The sequence below is a fragment of the Rattus norvegicus genome, chromosome 12 (genome assembly GCF_021556685.1).
Source record: "Rattus norvegicus strain SHRSP/BbbUtx chromosome 12, alternate assembly SHRSP_T2T, whole genome shotgun sequence".
Taxonomy (NCBI): Eukaryota; Metazoa; Chordata; class Mammalia; order Rodentia; family Muridae; genus Rattus; species Rattus norvegicus.
In genome coordinates this window covers 50,938,096-50,954,146 of record NC_141545.1, presented here as the reverse complement: position 1 = coordinate 50,954,146, position 16,051 = coordinate 50,938,096, and the positions used below count along the sequence as shown (strand labels likewise).

Genomic DNA, 16,051 nt, shown 5'->3' with positions numbered 1-16,051 from the left:
CACACACCTGGGTTTGCCTCCCACTTCCACCCTTCACTACTGTGTGGTCATAGGGTCCTAAGTTGCCCTCTCTGAGCTTCCCGCCTGCCTTTACAAACTGTGGCTGATTAGTAACACACATGCCCCTGCCTCTGCCTGTGGAGCAGAGAGAGGCAACCCTTGTGGATTGTTCAGTGCAGATCCCAGAGAACAGGAGCAACCATTGCCAGTGCTCTTTAGAAAACGTGACTAGGGATAGGGCTCTGGTGAAGAGCACTGGCTGCTCTTGTAGAGGATTTGGGTTCAACTTCACCATGCACTTACACCATGGTTCACAACCATCTGCAACACCAGTTCCGGGGGATCAAAGGCCCTCTTCTGGCTTCTGAGGGCACCCGAAAAATGGACATATATGTAGGCGAAATGCTCAGACACAAAACAGTAATTTTTGGGAATGCAATTGGCATCACTGACATTAACCGTATTGTTATTGACATGCCTGACACTTGTCTCATAGTCTTCGGGAAGTAAACAAATCAGGATCAGGCAGGATAGCTTCCTGGAGCATTGTGGGAAACTCCTAATCTAATTACATGAGTAACTATTCTTCAGGGAGAAACATATTTACACACTCTGCCCACACTGTCTGCCTCCATTCTAGAGATGAAGAGAGTACACCACGCACAAGGTCACTGAGCTTCCAACCCAGCCTTGTGGAGACCACAGGGCACACTGATAGTCAGTGTGCCACTGCCATCAAAGGTCGATCCAGAGAAGACTACACCCCTGCATCTAAATTGCCTTTACTCTGAGTCCTCAAGCTGAGCCTCCAGCCACAAGTCTGCTGGGATTTGGACAGGTCTGAGGAGAACATATCTGTTGTTTCTTGTTTCTTCCTCTAAAGACACATTACCCTATAGCCCCTTATTTCAAGCATGTATCTCCAGTGGACTGATGGCCTTGAAGGCCACAAACATGTCTTGAGTGCATGGAGACAGGACAGTAGGGTCCCTGGTACTCATAACCAAATGTCTAATCCCAAGAGGCTGAACCTCATTTTCCTCTCGGTGTGAGGCATGCGGGAAGCTAGCCCTTCCATCTCTCCATTTGGAATCCACACTCCTGAGCTCAGACACTGGACACCATTCATTACAGGCACAGCGCCACACAGTCTGTCCAGCCCAGCGACAGAACACACATGGGCGCTGACACTCATCCAGGTTTGGTCTCTGAAGGTGGCTCTGGGGACTTGGAATTCAGAACCACTTCCTCCTGGAGGGACTCTTTCCCAAGAGACTTGGATACTTTCTGATGTTATGTGTCTGCTGGTCTACCCTGGATGTGTGATGCTTTTAAACCCAGTCTGTAGGAGCAAACCTCCACTGAGTGTATGAGTCCCGTCTGCATGCTTCCTGTCTGCATGGCACCCCCATGGGCTCAGCAGCTGAGATATCAGCTGACAGAAGAGGGAACACAGCTTTGTAAACAGCACCTCCCTATAAAGTTGACCTTTTTGGTCCCAGAAGACTACTCTGATGGTCCAAATCATGATTGTTCGCACTTGAGCAAGGAGATCTAGGATTTCCATGCATCGTGACTACACCATGTAAGCCACCATCTCATGATAAACAAGACTGTACCCACCATTGCTACACTCTACACCCTTCACCCCTGCCAAAGTCTGTGCTTGGAGCAGGCCTCATTTAAGTAAGGGCGGGTGTTGTTACAGTGAGGACAGGTGCGCTGTCCGCGGTACTGATCTAACTGGAGGCTTAGCAAGTGTGCTGTCCGTTGTACTGATCTGGAGGACCGCGTTAACAGAGGCGCTGTCCGCGGTACTGATCTGGTTGACTCCATGACAGAGGGAGGTTCAAACCACAGCCTTGGGCTGGTGACTATAGTTCTTTTTATCTTCTTGGCCAGTGTGGTTTTGCAAAGGGAACATGTGCCAGGAATTTTAAAACAGATGTTGGCAAGGATCGAGGTAATTGATTAAGTGTCTTCAGATGTATTCCTCCTGGGTACCTTTACCAGACAGCCTCAGTCTAAATGCAAATACAGGCTGGGAAGTGACGCCTGGATTCGTTTGCTCCGTGTCAGTGACTGACGTGAGCTCACCAGCACGGTAGCCCAGAGGGGAACAGAGACCTTGATAGGAGGTGAAGGACACATGACACATCCTATGTGAGAACAAAGCCGTCTTTGGCTGGAGTCAGAGGGGAGGGGGTCGGGGGGAGAGGCCAACTCTAGGAACAAGCCATGGCTTTGTGGCTTAACATATGCATCAATGAGACTTTAGATGCCTATGAGACTCAGTTTCCTTATCTTTAGTTTGTGAGAGATACTAATAGGTATCTGGTAACACATGCAAGGGCAAAGTGTGCCAAGCAGTAACAACTGTCTTACAGAAGGGAACCACAGGGGATCCATCACCACCACTTCCTGCAATGTTAGAAATAGACTTGGTGAATGGTGGGAGTGGTGTTGGTTACCATCCTTCTCAGAGAGCAGGGCCACCTGTAACATTTGATGCTAGAGGGCACAGGGGCCCGTGCAGTGACTCTAACCAGGTTCAACCTCTTTAGATGAACAGAGAGTTCACTCAAGCTGTTCTTCCAGTCAGGGCATGTTCAGCACTTGTGGAGGGCAGCTGTAAGACAAAGGCTGTGGGGATGGTCATCTCATGGGGCAGGGAACTTCACTTTCAGGCCAGAGCCAAGGCTCAACAGTGAGTTGTTGACACACAACGTGTCCTCAGAAGGTCAGTCTCTGGCTCAATACAGATGGCTCCAGGTCTGCTCCACAGCCTGATGTCAGACCAGTTGTTAGAGCCTGTGTGCTGGAGGTCACCTGGTATCCACTCACCCCACTCACAAGGACATGCTTGCTTCCAGAGTTCTCATCTCAGATGGGCCTGGCTGGGAATGACACTCTCTTTCCTGTGACTCTGAAGACAAGGGTAAGCTGTGGACCCCCCCACGCCCTACTGCACCTCCAGGCAAGGCAACAGGCAGAGCAGCTGCAGATTCTGGGGCTAGGAATAGGTGGCGGTTTCTGTCAGCCAACGCAGCTTTCCTCCCATGACTAACGAGCACATTCCAGGCCCGGGGCACGAACAGAAACATTTCCTCCGTTAGTCTAAGAAGGTTGATGCTACAGTCTAGCTGACAGTGCTGCAGAGTCACGCCAGCTAAAGCACCTCTGTGTGTTGCCTGACGTTCTGAGCTTGGCTCCCAGCCTGCAAGGCCTGCTCCATTAAGATCTAATTCCAGGTGAACTGCAGAATTGTGATTAGGCATGATGAGAACAAGTCTCTCAACTTGACAGTTAGAGAGTTAGGCTTTCTCTCTCTTTCCTCTCTCTCTCTTCCTCTCTCCCCTCTCCCCCCTCTCCCTTTCCCTCCCCCTTCCCCTCTCCCATCTTCCTCTCCCTCTCCTCCTCTTTCTTCCTTGTCTAACCCAGTGGTCTGAAAACTAATTGAGAATTTATAGAGAAGTATCTTGGAACACTTAGACCAATCTTTCAGGCTGCAATCCAAACCTCTCATTCGAGTCAATAAGTGTGCACAATGTGCAGTTTGGAGTTGCTGATGGGGGGACCTGGCTGGCCCCAGGGCAGGAACTTGGAGCCCCAATCTGTGCAGCAGACCAACAGTGGGGCAACACATATTTCTTTTTGTCCTTGATGGTCCGTGATGGTCCTCTGGCATGCCCTGGTTGTGTCTTATCAACTTGACACAGAGTAGAGTCATGTGGGAAGAGGAACCTCAGTTGAAAGGACACCTTCATCAGAGAGGTAGGTAGATTTATAGTGTGTTTCCTTGATTAATGATTGATACAGTTGGGCCTAACCCGCTGTGGGTAGTGTCAACCATGGGCTCTATAAGAAAGCAGGCTGAGCAAGCCATGAGGAGCAAGCCGGTAATTGGCACCCCTCCATGGTTTCTGCTTCACTTCCTGCCTCCAAGTTCCTGCCTTGAGCTCTGGCCCTGACTCTGGTGGTTCGAATAGGCTTGGCTCAGGGAGTGGCACTATTAGGAGGTGTGAACTTGTTGGATTAGGTATGGTCTTGGGGTGAAGTGAATCACTGTTGGGGGTGGGCTTTGAGAGAGCTTATTCATAATTGTGTGGAAGCCAGCCTTCTCCTAGTGGTCCTCAGAACAAGATGTAGAATTCTGGGCTCCTCTTGCACCATGACGCCTGCCTAGATGCTGCCATGCTCCTGCCTCGATGATAATGGACTGAACCTCTGAACCTGTGAGCCAGCCACAACTAAGTGTTGTCTTTTATAAGAGTTGCCACAGTCATGGTGTCTGTTCGCAACAATGAGAACCCTAACTGTGGTGTAGAACTGTGACTTTAAATAACCCTCTTCCCACCGAGTTGATTCTGTTCATGGTGTTGATCAAGGCAACAGAGACCCTGATTAAAATGGCAGTGAGCAGCAGGTAGGTGCGTTGTCTGTGCTTTGCAACGAGCCAGGACTTTTCTGTAGGCATCTCTTATTTCTTTAGTCCCCAATATCTGGGCAACTGAGAGTCTCAGCCAGTTTCAGGGAAGCTCTGTGAGAGAAGAAAGACAGGAGGGGGAGAAAGGGAGGTGGAATATGGGGAAACATAAAAGACAGAGCCTCCGGCCTGCAGGTCTTCCTCCAGGACCTGAATGTGACATGGTCTGTGGTGTGGTGCACTGCTGTTCCCAGAGGGTGGCCCTGCTCTGGGGACTGTGGAAACATGGAGACTGTGGTCTGGCTGGCAGAGTCGCAGAGGTGTGAGACACCCTTGAAAATGACATCCGGTTCTGGTCCAGGCATGAACTCACCGGCTGCATGCTCTGTGTCTTTCCAATTGACATGCCTCCTTCCACAGGAGGCCATTTCTCCGAGCAAAACTCTCTCCTCCCTTAAGCTAATATAAGTCTCTTTTCTTGCTTTCTGGAACATTCCTCCTGGTCCTTGTGCGTGCTTTCCCAGATTCTCCTCTCATGGGTCTGCACTGCCTCCTCCCTCGTGGAACCACCTGTTCCATGGGCCACCTGCCACCAGGGGCTTTTAGATTGCTGCAGAGCCAGGCCCTCTCTCCTGCTTAATTTGCCTATCTCACACAAGCTATTCGGCCCCTGTCCACCATGAGATGGAGAAAAAATGGCGTCCAAAAGAAGGAAGGAAAACACAAAGGCACAGGGGGATGTCTGGCATGGAAGAGGTGCTCAGGAAAGGTTTATCAATCGACTGGATGGATAGATGAATGAATCAAAGAACGGGGGCAACAAGTAATGTCTGAGTCTCTGCAGGTACACGCTTCCATGGGGGGAGCTGCATTTCTACCTCTTATGGATCCATCTTAGAAAGGAAGAGAGCAAGGATCAGAGCGATTGGATATTTGTTTGAGGTCATGTGATATGGAGGTCTAGGCTCTCTTCCCCTCCTCCAACAAGAGCAGTCCCACTTGTTGCTGCATGGGGGCGCTCCTGGGTACCAGGAGCGTTGCCTGACACCTATGTTCAGACATCCCACCCCGTCCCACAGCTCCCCTGAGATGCAGGCAAGTTCCCTTCCAACTTGGTGAACAGTGAGGCTGACAGTATGTGGAAACTGGTATGTGGAAAAAAAAGACATCAGTAACTCGGCAAGGAAGAATATGTTCAGCCTTGAATGCTGAGATCAGGAGGAGAGGAGACCAATACTGGAGCTGCGTTCAGGTGCCCATGGCCTAAACTCAGGAAAGATGGAGTCAGGCGGAGGGTGAGTCTTGTTACCATAGAGACAGATATGTCTTATGTGAGCACCCTCTGGAGGGTAGTGGCTCTTAGGATAGAGCCCGGGGTGACATCTGGGGTGCTCTGTGACTCATCTTGGTTCATTACTCAGCTGGGAAGTCTGGCCTCTGATTCCTGCCATAGCTTGTACCACACCTGAGCATGGCTGCTCTGTTTCTGTCCCCTTTGCTATCTTTGGATTCATTTTGTATGTGTGCGTGCGTGCGTGCGTGCGTGCGTGCGTGCGTGCGTGCGTGCGTGCGTGCGTGTGTGTGTGTGTGTGTGTGTGTGTGTTTGAGAGACAGGGAGACAGAGACAGAGACAGAGACAGAGACAAACTTGAAAAGGAAGCCAAAACAAGCCTGGCTTTAAGTGACTTATGCCAGGAGCTGTGTCACAGCAACAAGAAAGTAACAGGCACAAGTTCAGACCAGACAAGTTGCTCCCTTAGGACACCACACTGATCTCTTTCTAGCTGGTCCCATGCTTCAAAGGTGACAAGGACAGTATCCCTCTTCTCTCAGTCTGACCAAACAGCAACCTTCAGGCATTTTGGGGTCCCCTCAGACTTTCAGGGATGACAGAGGTCTGCAGACCATAGCCCCACCTGGCCACCACCCATTTACCTTTCTGTGTCACTGTCACTGGATGCCACCTCTTCCAAGGCTGCCTGCAGGTCCGCAATGCGCCGGATGGATGTCTCCAGGTCTGTCTGCAATGTTTGCCTCACAGCTGCCAGCTCCTCCACATACTTCTCCTGCAGGCAGAGACCACAGAACCCATTGGTCTTGGTGAGAACTCCACAGTACTCCAGAGTTCCAGGAGTGAAGGGACAGCCTTAGCAGAGACTTCGATGTAAGCAAATCACTCTCAGGTTCTCACCACAGACAGAAGGGGGCGTGGGGAGCGTGAAGCCCTAGGTATCCCAGGCAGGCACACTGTGTTCTACACAGGAGGGAAGACTCCAGAGAGCCCTGCTAGCATGTTCCAGGAACGCAAAGCTGGGTCATCCATAAGGGTATTGCTCCTTATACATTTATGAGCCTAGAGCTCCTTATACATTTATGAGCCTAGAGACATGCTTTAGTTTACGCCACTACCTTACTGGGTGCAAAGCCATCTTAAATTGGTCAGTAAATGGGCCAACCAAGCTGAACCTGGTGAGGAAGGTTTGGAGCCACACAGAGCAGGGTTCTGCTCCCTGGGCATCAGTCCTACTGTTCTTGGCCTGTTCTCGGCTATGCCTGCCTACACACTGCCCACTCCTTGACACAACCACCACAAACCAATGCTCCAGAACTGTAAGCAAGCTCCTGCTTTCATGTGTAAGAGTCACCTTGGTCATGGTGTGCACAGCAACAGAACTGAACCCAAAAAGTATACAGAGTAGGATGGCCTGGTGGGGCCCCCTGCTGACCGACAGACCTGGCAGACATTTAGGGGTCAGTTTTTCTGTAGCCACCAGCAGTCACATGACCAAAGCCTCCCTCACTGAGAGCCTGGCAGGGGAGTTGTGATTATCTGTCCTTCAGAGCTGAGCGACCGAGACCTTCAAGGGCAACGACTTAGCATGGGTGCTAGAAATCGAGCTTAGTACTCTTGGTTGTCTTGGTGGTACTTATCCACTGAGATCAGTACTGTCTGGTGGGACCGTGACTCAATTTTGTCCTGACTCTTTGGGAAATCTCTCGTGTCCACAAAGCACCTGTTTTCCAGTTTGTCCCTTAACACTATGCTTGCTGATGGAAGGTGAGTCAGCCCCTGGAGACTAAGTCTGGACAAAGAGTTGGCAAACAGGCCTTGGGGTATACCATGACAGGTCAAGGTTGGATACTGTTATATCCCACAATGCACCAGATACCTCGAGTTAGAGAATCGTCTGGCTACATTCAGAATCTCTCTTTTGGAAATTAATTCCACAGGACAGATCAGAAGCAAACATGAGTTTGCTCAGGGCAGTGTGGCCAATGATATGAGAATCTGAAAGCCAAAAGCTATACCCAGCTTTGGGGATGGATAGGGAGATCACAGAACATCACTTCGTCATTAGACAATTTTTCACAGAAGTAAGGGCTGTGGTAGTGTGAACAGAATCCTTGAATACTGTGGAGCAAACAGAATCACCAAGATGTCTGTCGCTTGGAATCCATAGCAACTACACACCTCACATAACACATACATACAAATGCACTCATACACATTCCTCACACCACACATACACACACACAAACCACCATGTACACTACACACACACACACATACACACACTCTACATACAAACTACCATGCACACTAAACACACATGCATATTACATACAAACCACCATATACACTACACACACTGCATATAAAATACCACATATATTACATACACACTACATACAAAGCACCACATTCACTACACACACACATACACACATACCACACACACCACACACACACACCACACACACACATCACACACACCACACACATACACACCACACACACCACACACTCACACCACACAAACACACACATACACGACACACACCACACACATACACCACACACACACCACACACACATACACACACACATATACACATACCACACACACCACACACACACCACACACACACATACACCACATACACACATACACCACACACAACACACACACACAACATACACACCACATACACACATACATACCACACACACACACACCACACACTCACACACCACACACATACACATACACATACCACACACACACACGCACCACACACTCACACACCACACACACCACATACACACACACCACACACACATACACACACACCACACACACCACTCACACACCACACACACCACACACACACCACACACACACACACACACACACACACACACGCACGCACACACGATTGTTGGGTGGGACTTGGAGTTTCAGGTGGAGCAGGGTCCTGGGTGAGATTAATTTAAAACTGATCCATTTATTTGAAGTTCCTTTTTGATTAGCTATTCAAGGAAACACACAGATAGATGCCTAATGGAGGTGTGCAAGGTGAATATTGCAGTGACACAATTCTGACAACTCCAGCAGTCCAGTAACCACAGACAGATTTCCAGGCCTCTCTGAAGAAACTAAGGACAGCTACATCACTACAGGCTACAGAGTCAGGATGTGAACCCAATCCATGGGGTTGCCCATGCCCCATCCAGGGAACCCTGCAAGGACCACGTCTGTTTCCCATCACAGGAATGGATGGACATTCTGCCATGGACTGGCCTCTCCTTTCTCACTATCAGGAGTTAGAACCTTAAAGATGGCATTACATCTCTCTGTCAGAACTGAGTACTGCAATAGGTGTGGCCCAACCAGGCCAGGCCGGGGCTTCACAGAGCTGAAAGGGGAAGAACAATGTGGTCAGAAGCAGGTGTATGTGGGCAAGACTGGCATAGGCATGGCCAGCTTACACTTCAGGTGGTGCTGCCAGCCATGGAATGTTAACCTCAGGACAGGCAAGTGAGGGACAAGCTGGGGCCAAGCCCCAGACCACAGCTAGGAGCGAGACAAGGACATCAGGACATGTGGAGGGGGTTGTTATGCAAAGGTCACTAGCAGGTCAGGTAGATACAGCTAGGAAGATAACTGGGCTGAAGCCCAGAAGATTCAGAGCACTGTGGGAGCACCACTCCTTCCCAGGCCAAAACAGAGACATTGTTGGAGCACCACTCCCTCCCAGGCTGAGACAGAGCACTGTGGGAGCACCACTCCCTCCCAGGCTGAGACAGAGCACTGTGGGAGCACCACTCCCTCCCAGGCTGAGACAGAGCACTGTGGGAGCACCACTCCCTCCCAAGCTGAGACAGAGCACTGTGGGAGCACCACTCCCTCCCAGGCTGAGACAGAGCACTGTGGGAGCACTACTCCCTCCCAGGCTGAGACAGAGCACTGTGGGAGCACCACTCCCTCCCAAGCTGAGACAGAGCACTGTGGGAGCACCACTCCCTCCCAAACGGATAGGGTACTGTGGGAGCACTACTCCTCCCTAGGCTCAGAACAAAGCATTGTGAGATCACTTCTTCCCAGACTGAGACAGAGCACTGTAGGAGCACCACTCCTTCCTAGGTTCAGGCACTGTGGGAGCACCACCCCTTCTCAGGCTCAGTTACCAGTGGTTCCGGCCTGACCTCTACCTCCAAGGATTGTGACAGCCGCTTCTTAGGAGAAATCTGGGTTTTTACCTTCCAGCCTAGCTTACGCCTCATCACCTGAGCCAGGTGGGCATGGAGGAATAGCGTGAGGTGCCGTACATTGGTCACATGACTATTCTGCCTAGAGACAAGGATCCTGAAGACCAGAGCAGGGAAGCGTTCTGCACAGTAGAACTGTGGTGGTGGTTAACTGAGGTGAGGCATCCCAGGACTGGTGTGCAGACTCCGGAGCATGGCGCCTCTCCTCAGAGTAGCTTCTCTTCCATGGCTCTTGCTCAGGGAAAGATCATGCACAGGTATGTGGTCCCAATCCTCAGGGAACACTCTGAAGAGAAGAGGAGATGGGCAGGCATGGGCAGAGACTGGTGTCCTGCTCTGCTGCTGGCCCGGGCCAGAAAAGTGGGACTTGAGCTGAGGTAAAAATGTAACCTTGTAGGTTCTGGAGTCATCAGCTTTACAGAGTCGAATCTCAGAGGTGTGGCTTGAAGGTCAAATAGCTAATCTTTAAAGGGCTAATGTGCCGGTGGCAGGGGGAGCACAACATTGATAACATCACATTCCCAGAAGAGGAAACTTGGCGAGGGCAACATTGTTTCCCTTTTACTGGGGAGGCCAAACCTAGAGTAAAAAGCTTGGAATGTGGAAGTCTGGCCAAAGACAACAGGTCCTGGGGAAAGTGTGTGGACTAAGGATTTAGGCATAATGGTCACCCTGACTCCACTGCCTTCTAATGCCTTCTAATGCCCATCCTCTATCTGCTGTCTGTGGAGCATGCCAGATCAATGGAGCACTCTGGAGCCAGGGAGCACCCCAGAGAGAGGGAGCTGCATAACCAGCTATCAGCAGTCAGCAGAGCCGAGCTCTCCCACTTCAGTTTGGGAACCTGCGGGAATCTGCTGACTAAGAAGACCAAGACATCAGTCCCAACACTGCAGAGCCCAGCAGCCAGCCCAAGGCAGACAAAACAAGACCCCTCACCCCATCACAACCTAGAGAAGACACGCAGAAAGAAAGGGCCAGTTGGAGACAGATGGTTCAAGCTGGTGACGCCCCTGCCTCCAACGTCTTCTAGGGACAGATGCCCAACTGGCGTGATGATCACATTGGGGCACACTGAAAGTTGTCTCAGCTGCCCCTCCAGAGCACAGCTGTGTCCTGAGGCCCCATACGAGCTTAGGATCCTCTATTGTTAGCGAGGAACATGCTCAGGGGTGGAACACTAGTATGATATAAGCCTGTTTGATATATGCATGGCAGAAAACCCCACAGGAAACCACCCAATCCCCAGACAGATCTATGGCTGTTTGGCAGGGAAAGAAACACAAACAGAAATGGCTTCCATATTCCTACAACACACTCCTCCTGTCCAATCACACACCTTTGCATTCAAGCCACATTTATTGATCTCCTACTGTGTGCCAGTTTCCCCAGAGCTGACACCATCACGGGACCTGATCCACCTGCACTGCTTATGCCTGGCACATGGTGGACATGTACATGCTTAGGGCAGAGAGAGTCAGCGTCACTACACGACTGACGGGGACAAAGGAAAGGACAGGGTCTGATGTACACAGGATTCACACGCATCATGTTTACCAAGATAAAGACAACAGCGGGCAGTGTAAGCTCCTGGCCCAGCATCGCTCACAGGCATTGGGAGGCCTTTAGACTTCCAGGCTGCTGCTCTCCCGGGGGCACCGCATGCACAGTTGCTGTGTGGGAAGCGGTTCAGATGATAATAAATGCCAGCAATTACGATGGTCTCTGCTTGTGACATTCAATTAGAGGCTAATACCAAAGCTGATGTTTGCTGCTTGTTTCTTTACCCAGAGCACCCTGCTCCCCAGAGACCTTCGTCTGCCTGGGATGCACGGCAGCTCTTCCCTCGGGCTCCGTGCCCCTGAGGAGGCCTCTCAAGGTTCAGTTCACAGATCTCACGACATCCTAGAAGTTCATTCCTCTTGCTGTTTTCCAGCACAGTAGGGGCAGACAGAAGCTTCCTGCTAGGTAGGATGCGTGTGTTTAAGTGAATAGGTGATGCACATGGATCTATTGCCAGCGGTTTGCTTAGTAAATATAAGCGTGCATTTATTAACACGTGTGTAATCAGCAACTGGCAAATCGTTTTAATTCAACTCTGTAGCCCAGGCTGGCCTTGGAATTTTCATCCTCCTCTGGGCTTATAGGCTTCACCCCTATCAGGGTATCACACCCAGATCCCGTTCTAATATAAAATCCAAATGACTCTGAATGTCACACAGACAGGAGGATTTCAAAACCGTTCTGAAACACTCTCTCTCTCTCTCTCTCTCTCTCTCTCGCTCGCTCGCTCGCTCTCTCTCTCATACACGCAGAGTGTATATGCATATATGTATATACATATATACATACATACATATCACACATATCACACATGCTTGAAACATACCTGAGCATACGATGACTATTGCTGAGTTAATTCCTAAGTGAACACCTTGATCTGTAGTTCTGATTCGGACTGGGGTTCTGCTGAATGGTTGAAATCTCTTACCTCGCCTAATATCAATAAGATCCCTTAGATCCAAGCACCGTGGAAACAGACGATAATTGGAGGATGTTATAGTAAATTACAGGCCGTAGCTATTCTCCCTGGCGTGAGCTATCAAAACACGCTGATGTCCTCTCTTTATGATTTTCAGGATCTTCTGCAGAAACTATGGATTTGGCGTTTTATGAGAAACTTGGAAAATGGGCTTCATTTCTCTGGTTCATTGCAACTGAGTCCCCCTCTACCTGAGCAAGAGCCGGCTATCCGCAGGAAGAGGAGCCAGGGACCTTGCAGTTACTGTTCCACGAAGTCCTTCCCTTACTCATCCCGAAAACTCTCTATTCCACTCTATTTTTATGCTGTGATAACAGATGCAGAGAGACTCACCAAAGATCTGATTTTAGTTCGTGTTCCGTTGCTATAATGGAACACCTGAGACTTGGTAATTTAGATAGGGAAGGGCTTTATTTTAGCTCTTGGTTCTGCCACTCCAAGGGCATAGCACCCCGTGGGTGTGGCTTCTGGTAACTGCCACGTGCACCTGGCAGAACGCAGGAAAACGGAAAGGGATTTTCGTTCTCACGGATACACGGGAGCTCCCTCTCAGGCTCTTTGCCCGTGAGGCAGCCTCTCAAGATTCAGCTTGCCTGCACCACAGTTTACTGGACAGAACAGATCTCACAACACTCTTGAAGTCTATCCATCTTGCTGCTTTCTGACGCAGTAAGGGAACAAAAGCTTCACCATCACTGAGATCAAGGAGGTACCCTTTTTGACAGTCACTCTGGAGGTAACTAACCATTTTGGTCCTCTGAGAGAAAGAACTCCCTTTTGTGTGTGCATGCCCGTGTGCGTGCGTGCGTGCGTGTGTGTGTGTGTGTGTGTAAAACCTTAACTCCCTTCTCCCAACCCCACTCAAAGGTCTCACTACCTTTCAGCACTGGAAAGTTATTTAAATACTCTGAGACCAAACACTGGTCTTTACTGGGGACAATCAGATTCAAACCCTAGCAAGTCCCAAAGGCACACCAAAAGAATCAGGGAGCCAGGTGTGGTGGCTGGCTTTAAATGCTGGCACTCAGGTCATGTGGATCTCTTTGAATTTAAGGCCATCCTGGTCTACATAGAGAACTCCAGGACAGCCAGGGCTACAAAGAAATCCTGTCTCAACAAAAACAACAACAAAAAGAAATTCACAGAAAGATACACACTGAGAGATGTTTACAGAGCCAGTAAATACCTAACCCTTTCTCCTCAGCCTTAGCTCATCTGGGGCAGGCGTCTCTGATGAGTCATTGCACAAACCCAAGCAACCAGGGGTCAAAGGGTCTTCTCCTCCCCACCCAGATGAGTGCCTCAGCCCCAGACTGCCCTGTGCTGCTTTCCCTGCCAGTGGCAAACAGAAAACCAGACCTTAAGTGATGGTAATCTGCCCAGAAGTACCCCTTAAGTCCTCAAAGAATACAGCTAGACATCCAGTCCCCGATAGATTGTTAGTGTGAAGTGTCGCTCCCGTGCTGAGGGGTTGATGTTTTGAGAATCACTAGAAACTTTAGGAGATGGGCTAACTGAAGGAAGTCTGTCACTGGGCATGTGTCCCCAGGCCTGGTTTCTTGCCCTGCCTATTTCCTGTCTCTCTTTCCCATCCCTGATTGTCATGAGGTAAGCAACCTTGCTCTGTCACTAACTCTCACCACCATGACCCTCTGCCTATCACAGGGCACATCCTGGACACTGTATGGGGTCCAATGGCAACAAGAATACATTTAAATCCAAGGCCACACATGCTGTAAATAGCAGAGGGCTCCACCCACTGAGGACAGTAACAACCATGGGACAGGTAGTCTGATTTATGTAAGAAAGAACCCTGATTATAAAAGAAGGGATGCTGAACAAGCCATGGGGGAGCAAGCCTGTAAGCAGCATCCTTCCATGTTTCCTGCCTTAAGTTCCTGCTCTGACTCCCTTCAGTGATGGACTCTGATTTGATTGTGTAAGCCAGATGAAGTCTTTCCTCCCCAAGTTGCTGTTGGTGGTGTTTCCTACAGTAGGGGGAAGCAAGCGAGCCAGGACAACTTCAGTACCAAGGTTGTCAGGTACTGCTAGGACAGACATGGCCATGTTGCTTGGAGGAGGATTGTAGAATCATATGGAACTTTAGACCAGAAAAGCCATTGAGTGCCCAAACCTTGATGAACTGTTCTGTGGGAGCTTGGAGGATAAGAGTGCTCAGGGAGGTGAAGACGAAGGAGGACTGGCTTATAACATCTACGAGAGAAGTAAAGACTGTCATGACTGTTTAAGGGTTGCTTTGAATTAAGAATCTACGGTTTCTGGTAGTCCCAGGAGTTGAAAACTCAGCTGTGATTAACAAGAGACCAGCACCACTGAAATGATGGCTTTGCTTTATGCTGATTAGCTGGGCCTGAGCTGAAATCTTCTGGGAAGTGTTTCCTCTGAGCCAGCACACACAGCTGTGGTTCATGGAGGCCAACGCAGTCTAGCAAGCTGGCAGCTGAACCCTAATACGTAGGGATCTCCCATCCGATAATGATTTTGGAAACATGGGGGCTTCAAGGTTGAAGGGGTCACGGACAGAAGCCAAGGCTTGACATGGTGTGGCAGGGTCAGAGTCCCTGAAAGGGCCAGAAGAAGCCATTGGTGAAAAAGCGGCCTCTGTTGGGGTAGAGACTCCAGCATATCGGAGATGCTAAGGCTGCAATTCAACCTCCCAGGACAGAGGCAGGAGTGGGGAGAAACAGTGGAGCAGATCTGAGCCCAAGAAATAAGCTGTGTGTACTGTGAACAGCATGGCTGCAGAGCTGGAGAGATGGGGGAATCTAAGTCCCCTGGAGCCCACAAGATCATGTTGGACACAGTTATTTATACTGTTGGAGATTTGCTCTGAAGATCTGTTGAAGATTTGATCTACTTGTGGTTGTGCTCTGGTTTTCTTTCCCCTTTTGGATTAAGGAAGCATGTAATTTGTCTTTCTGTTTACAGGAGGCCGCAATTAAGAGACTTTGGGTTTTTAAGGAGATCTCGAATTTTTAAAAGTGTAGAAAAACTTAAAAGTCTGCGCAACTTTTAAAGGTGTATTATGTCTTACATTGTGTGACACCATCAGGGATTATTGGGGGACAAATAAGAAAGAAAAGGTTATTGTTTAATAGCCGTGCATGTGTGTGTCAAGATCACAAGGAGTCAATTGTACTGGTTAGTTTTTATCAACCTGACACAAAGTAGCAGTGCCTGGGAAGAGAAACCTCAACTCAAGAACTGCCTCGGTCAGACTGGCCCAGAGGCAAGTCTGTGGGAGGCATTTTCTTGGTTAATGGGTAGATTTGGAGGCCCCAGCCTAATGTAAGCAGAGCCACTCCTAAGCAGGTCGTTGTGAGTTGTTTTAAAAGCATGTTGGGCAAACCACAGAGAGCAAGACAGAAAGCCACATTTCTCCATGGCTTCCACATGAATTCATGCCTCGAGTTTTTGGCCATATACCCCTGGATGATTGGGATGTGTAAGAAATAAACCCTTTCCTTCCCAAGCTGCTTTGGCCACAGTGTTTATTACAGCAACAGAAAGC

At 49.6% G+C, this 16,051-nt stretch overlaps 1 protein-coding gene across 3 annotated transcripts in view; it reads right to left on the bottom strand.

Moving 5' to 3' along the window:
- The window catches only part of Myo18b (myosin XVIIIb), a 206,515-nt gene that overhangs the window by 30,709 nt on the left and 159,755 nt on the right, over window positions 1–16,051 (bottom strand). For all 3 annotated transcript variants that reach the window (XM_087578550.1, XM_087578549.1, NM_001432425.1), the window contains one exon: window positions 6,362–6,492. In XM_087578550.1, coding sequence (XP_087434676.1) covers window positions 6,362–6,492 — 131 coding nt within the window. The remainder of the gene's footprint in view (window positions 1–6,361; window positions 6,493–16,051) is intronic.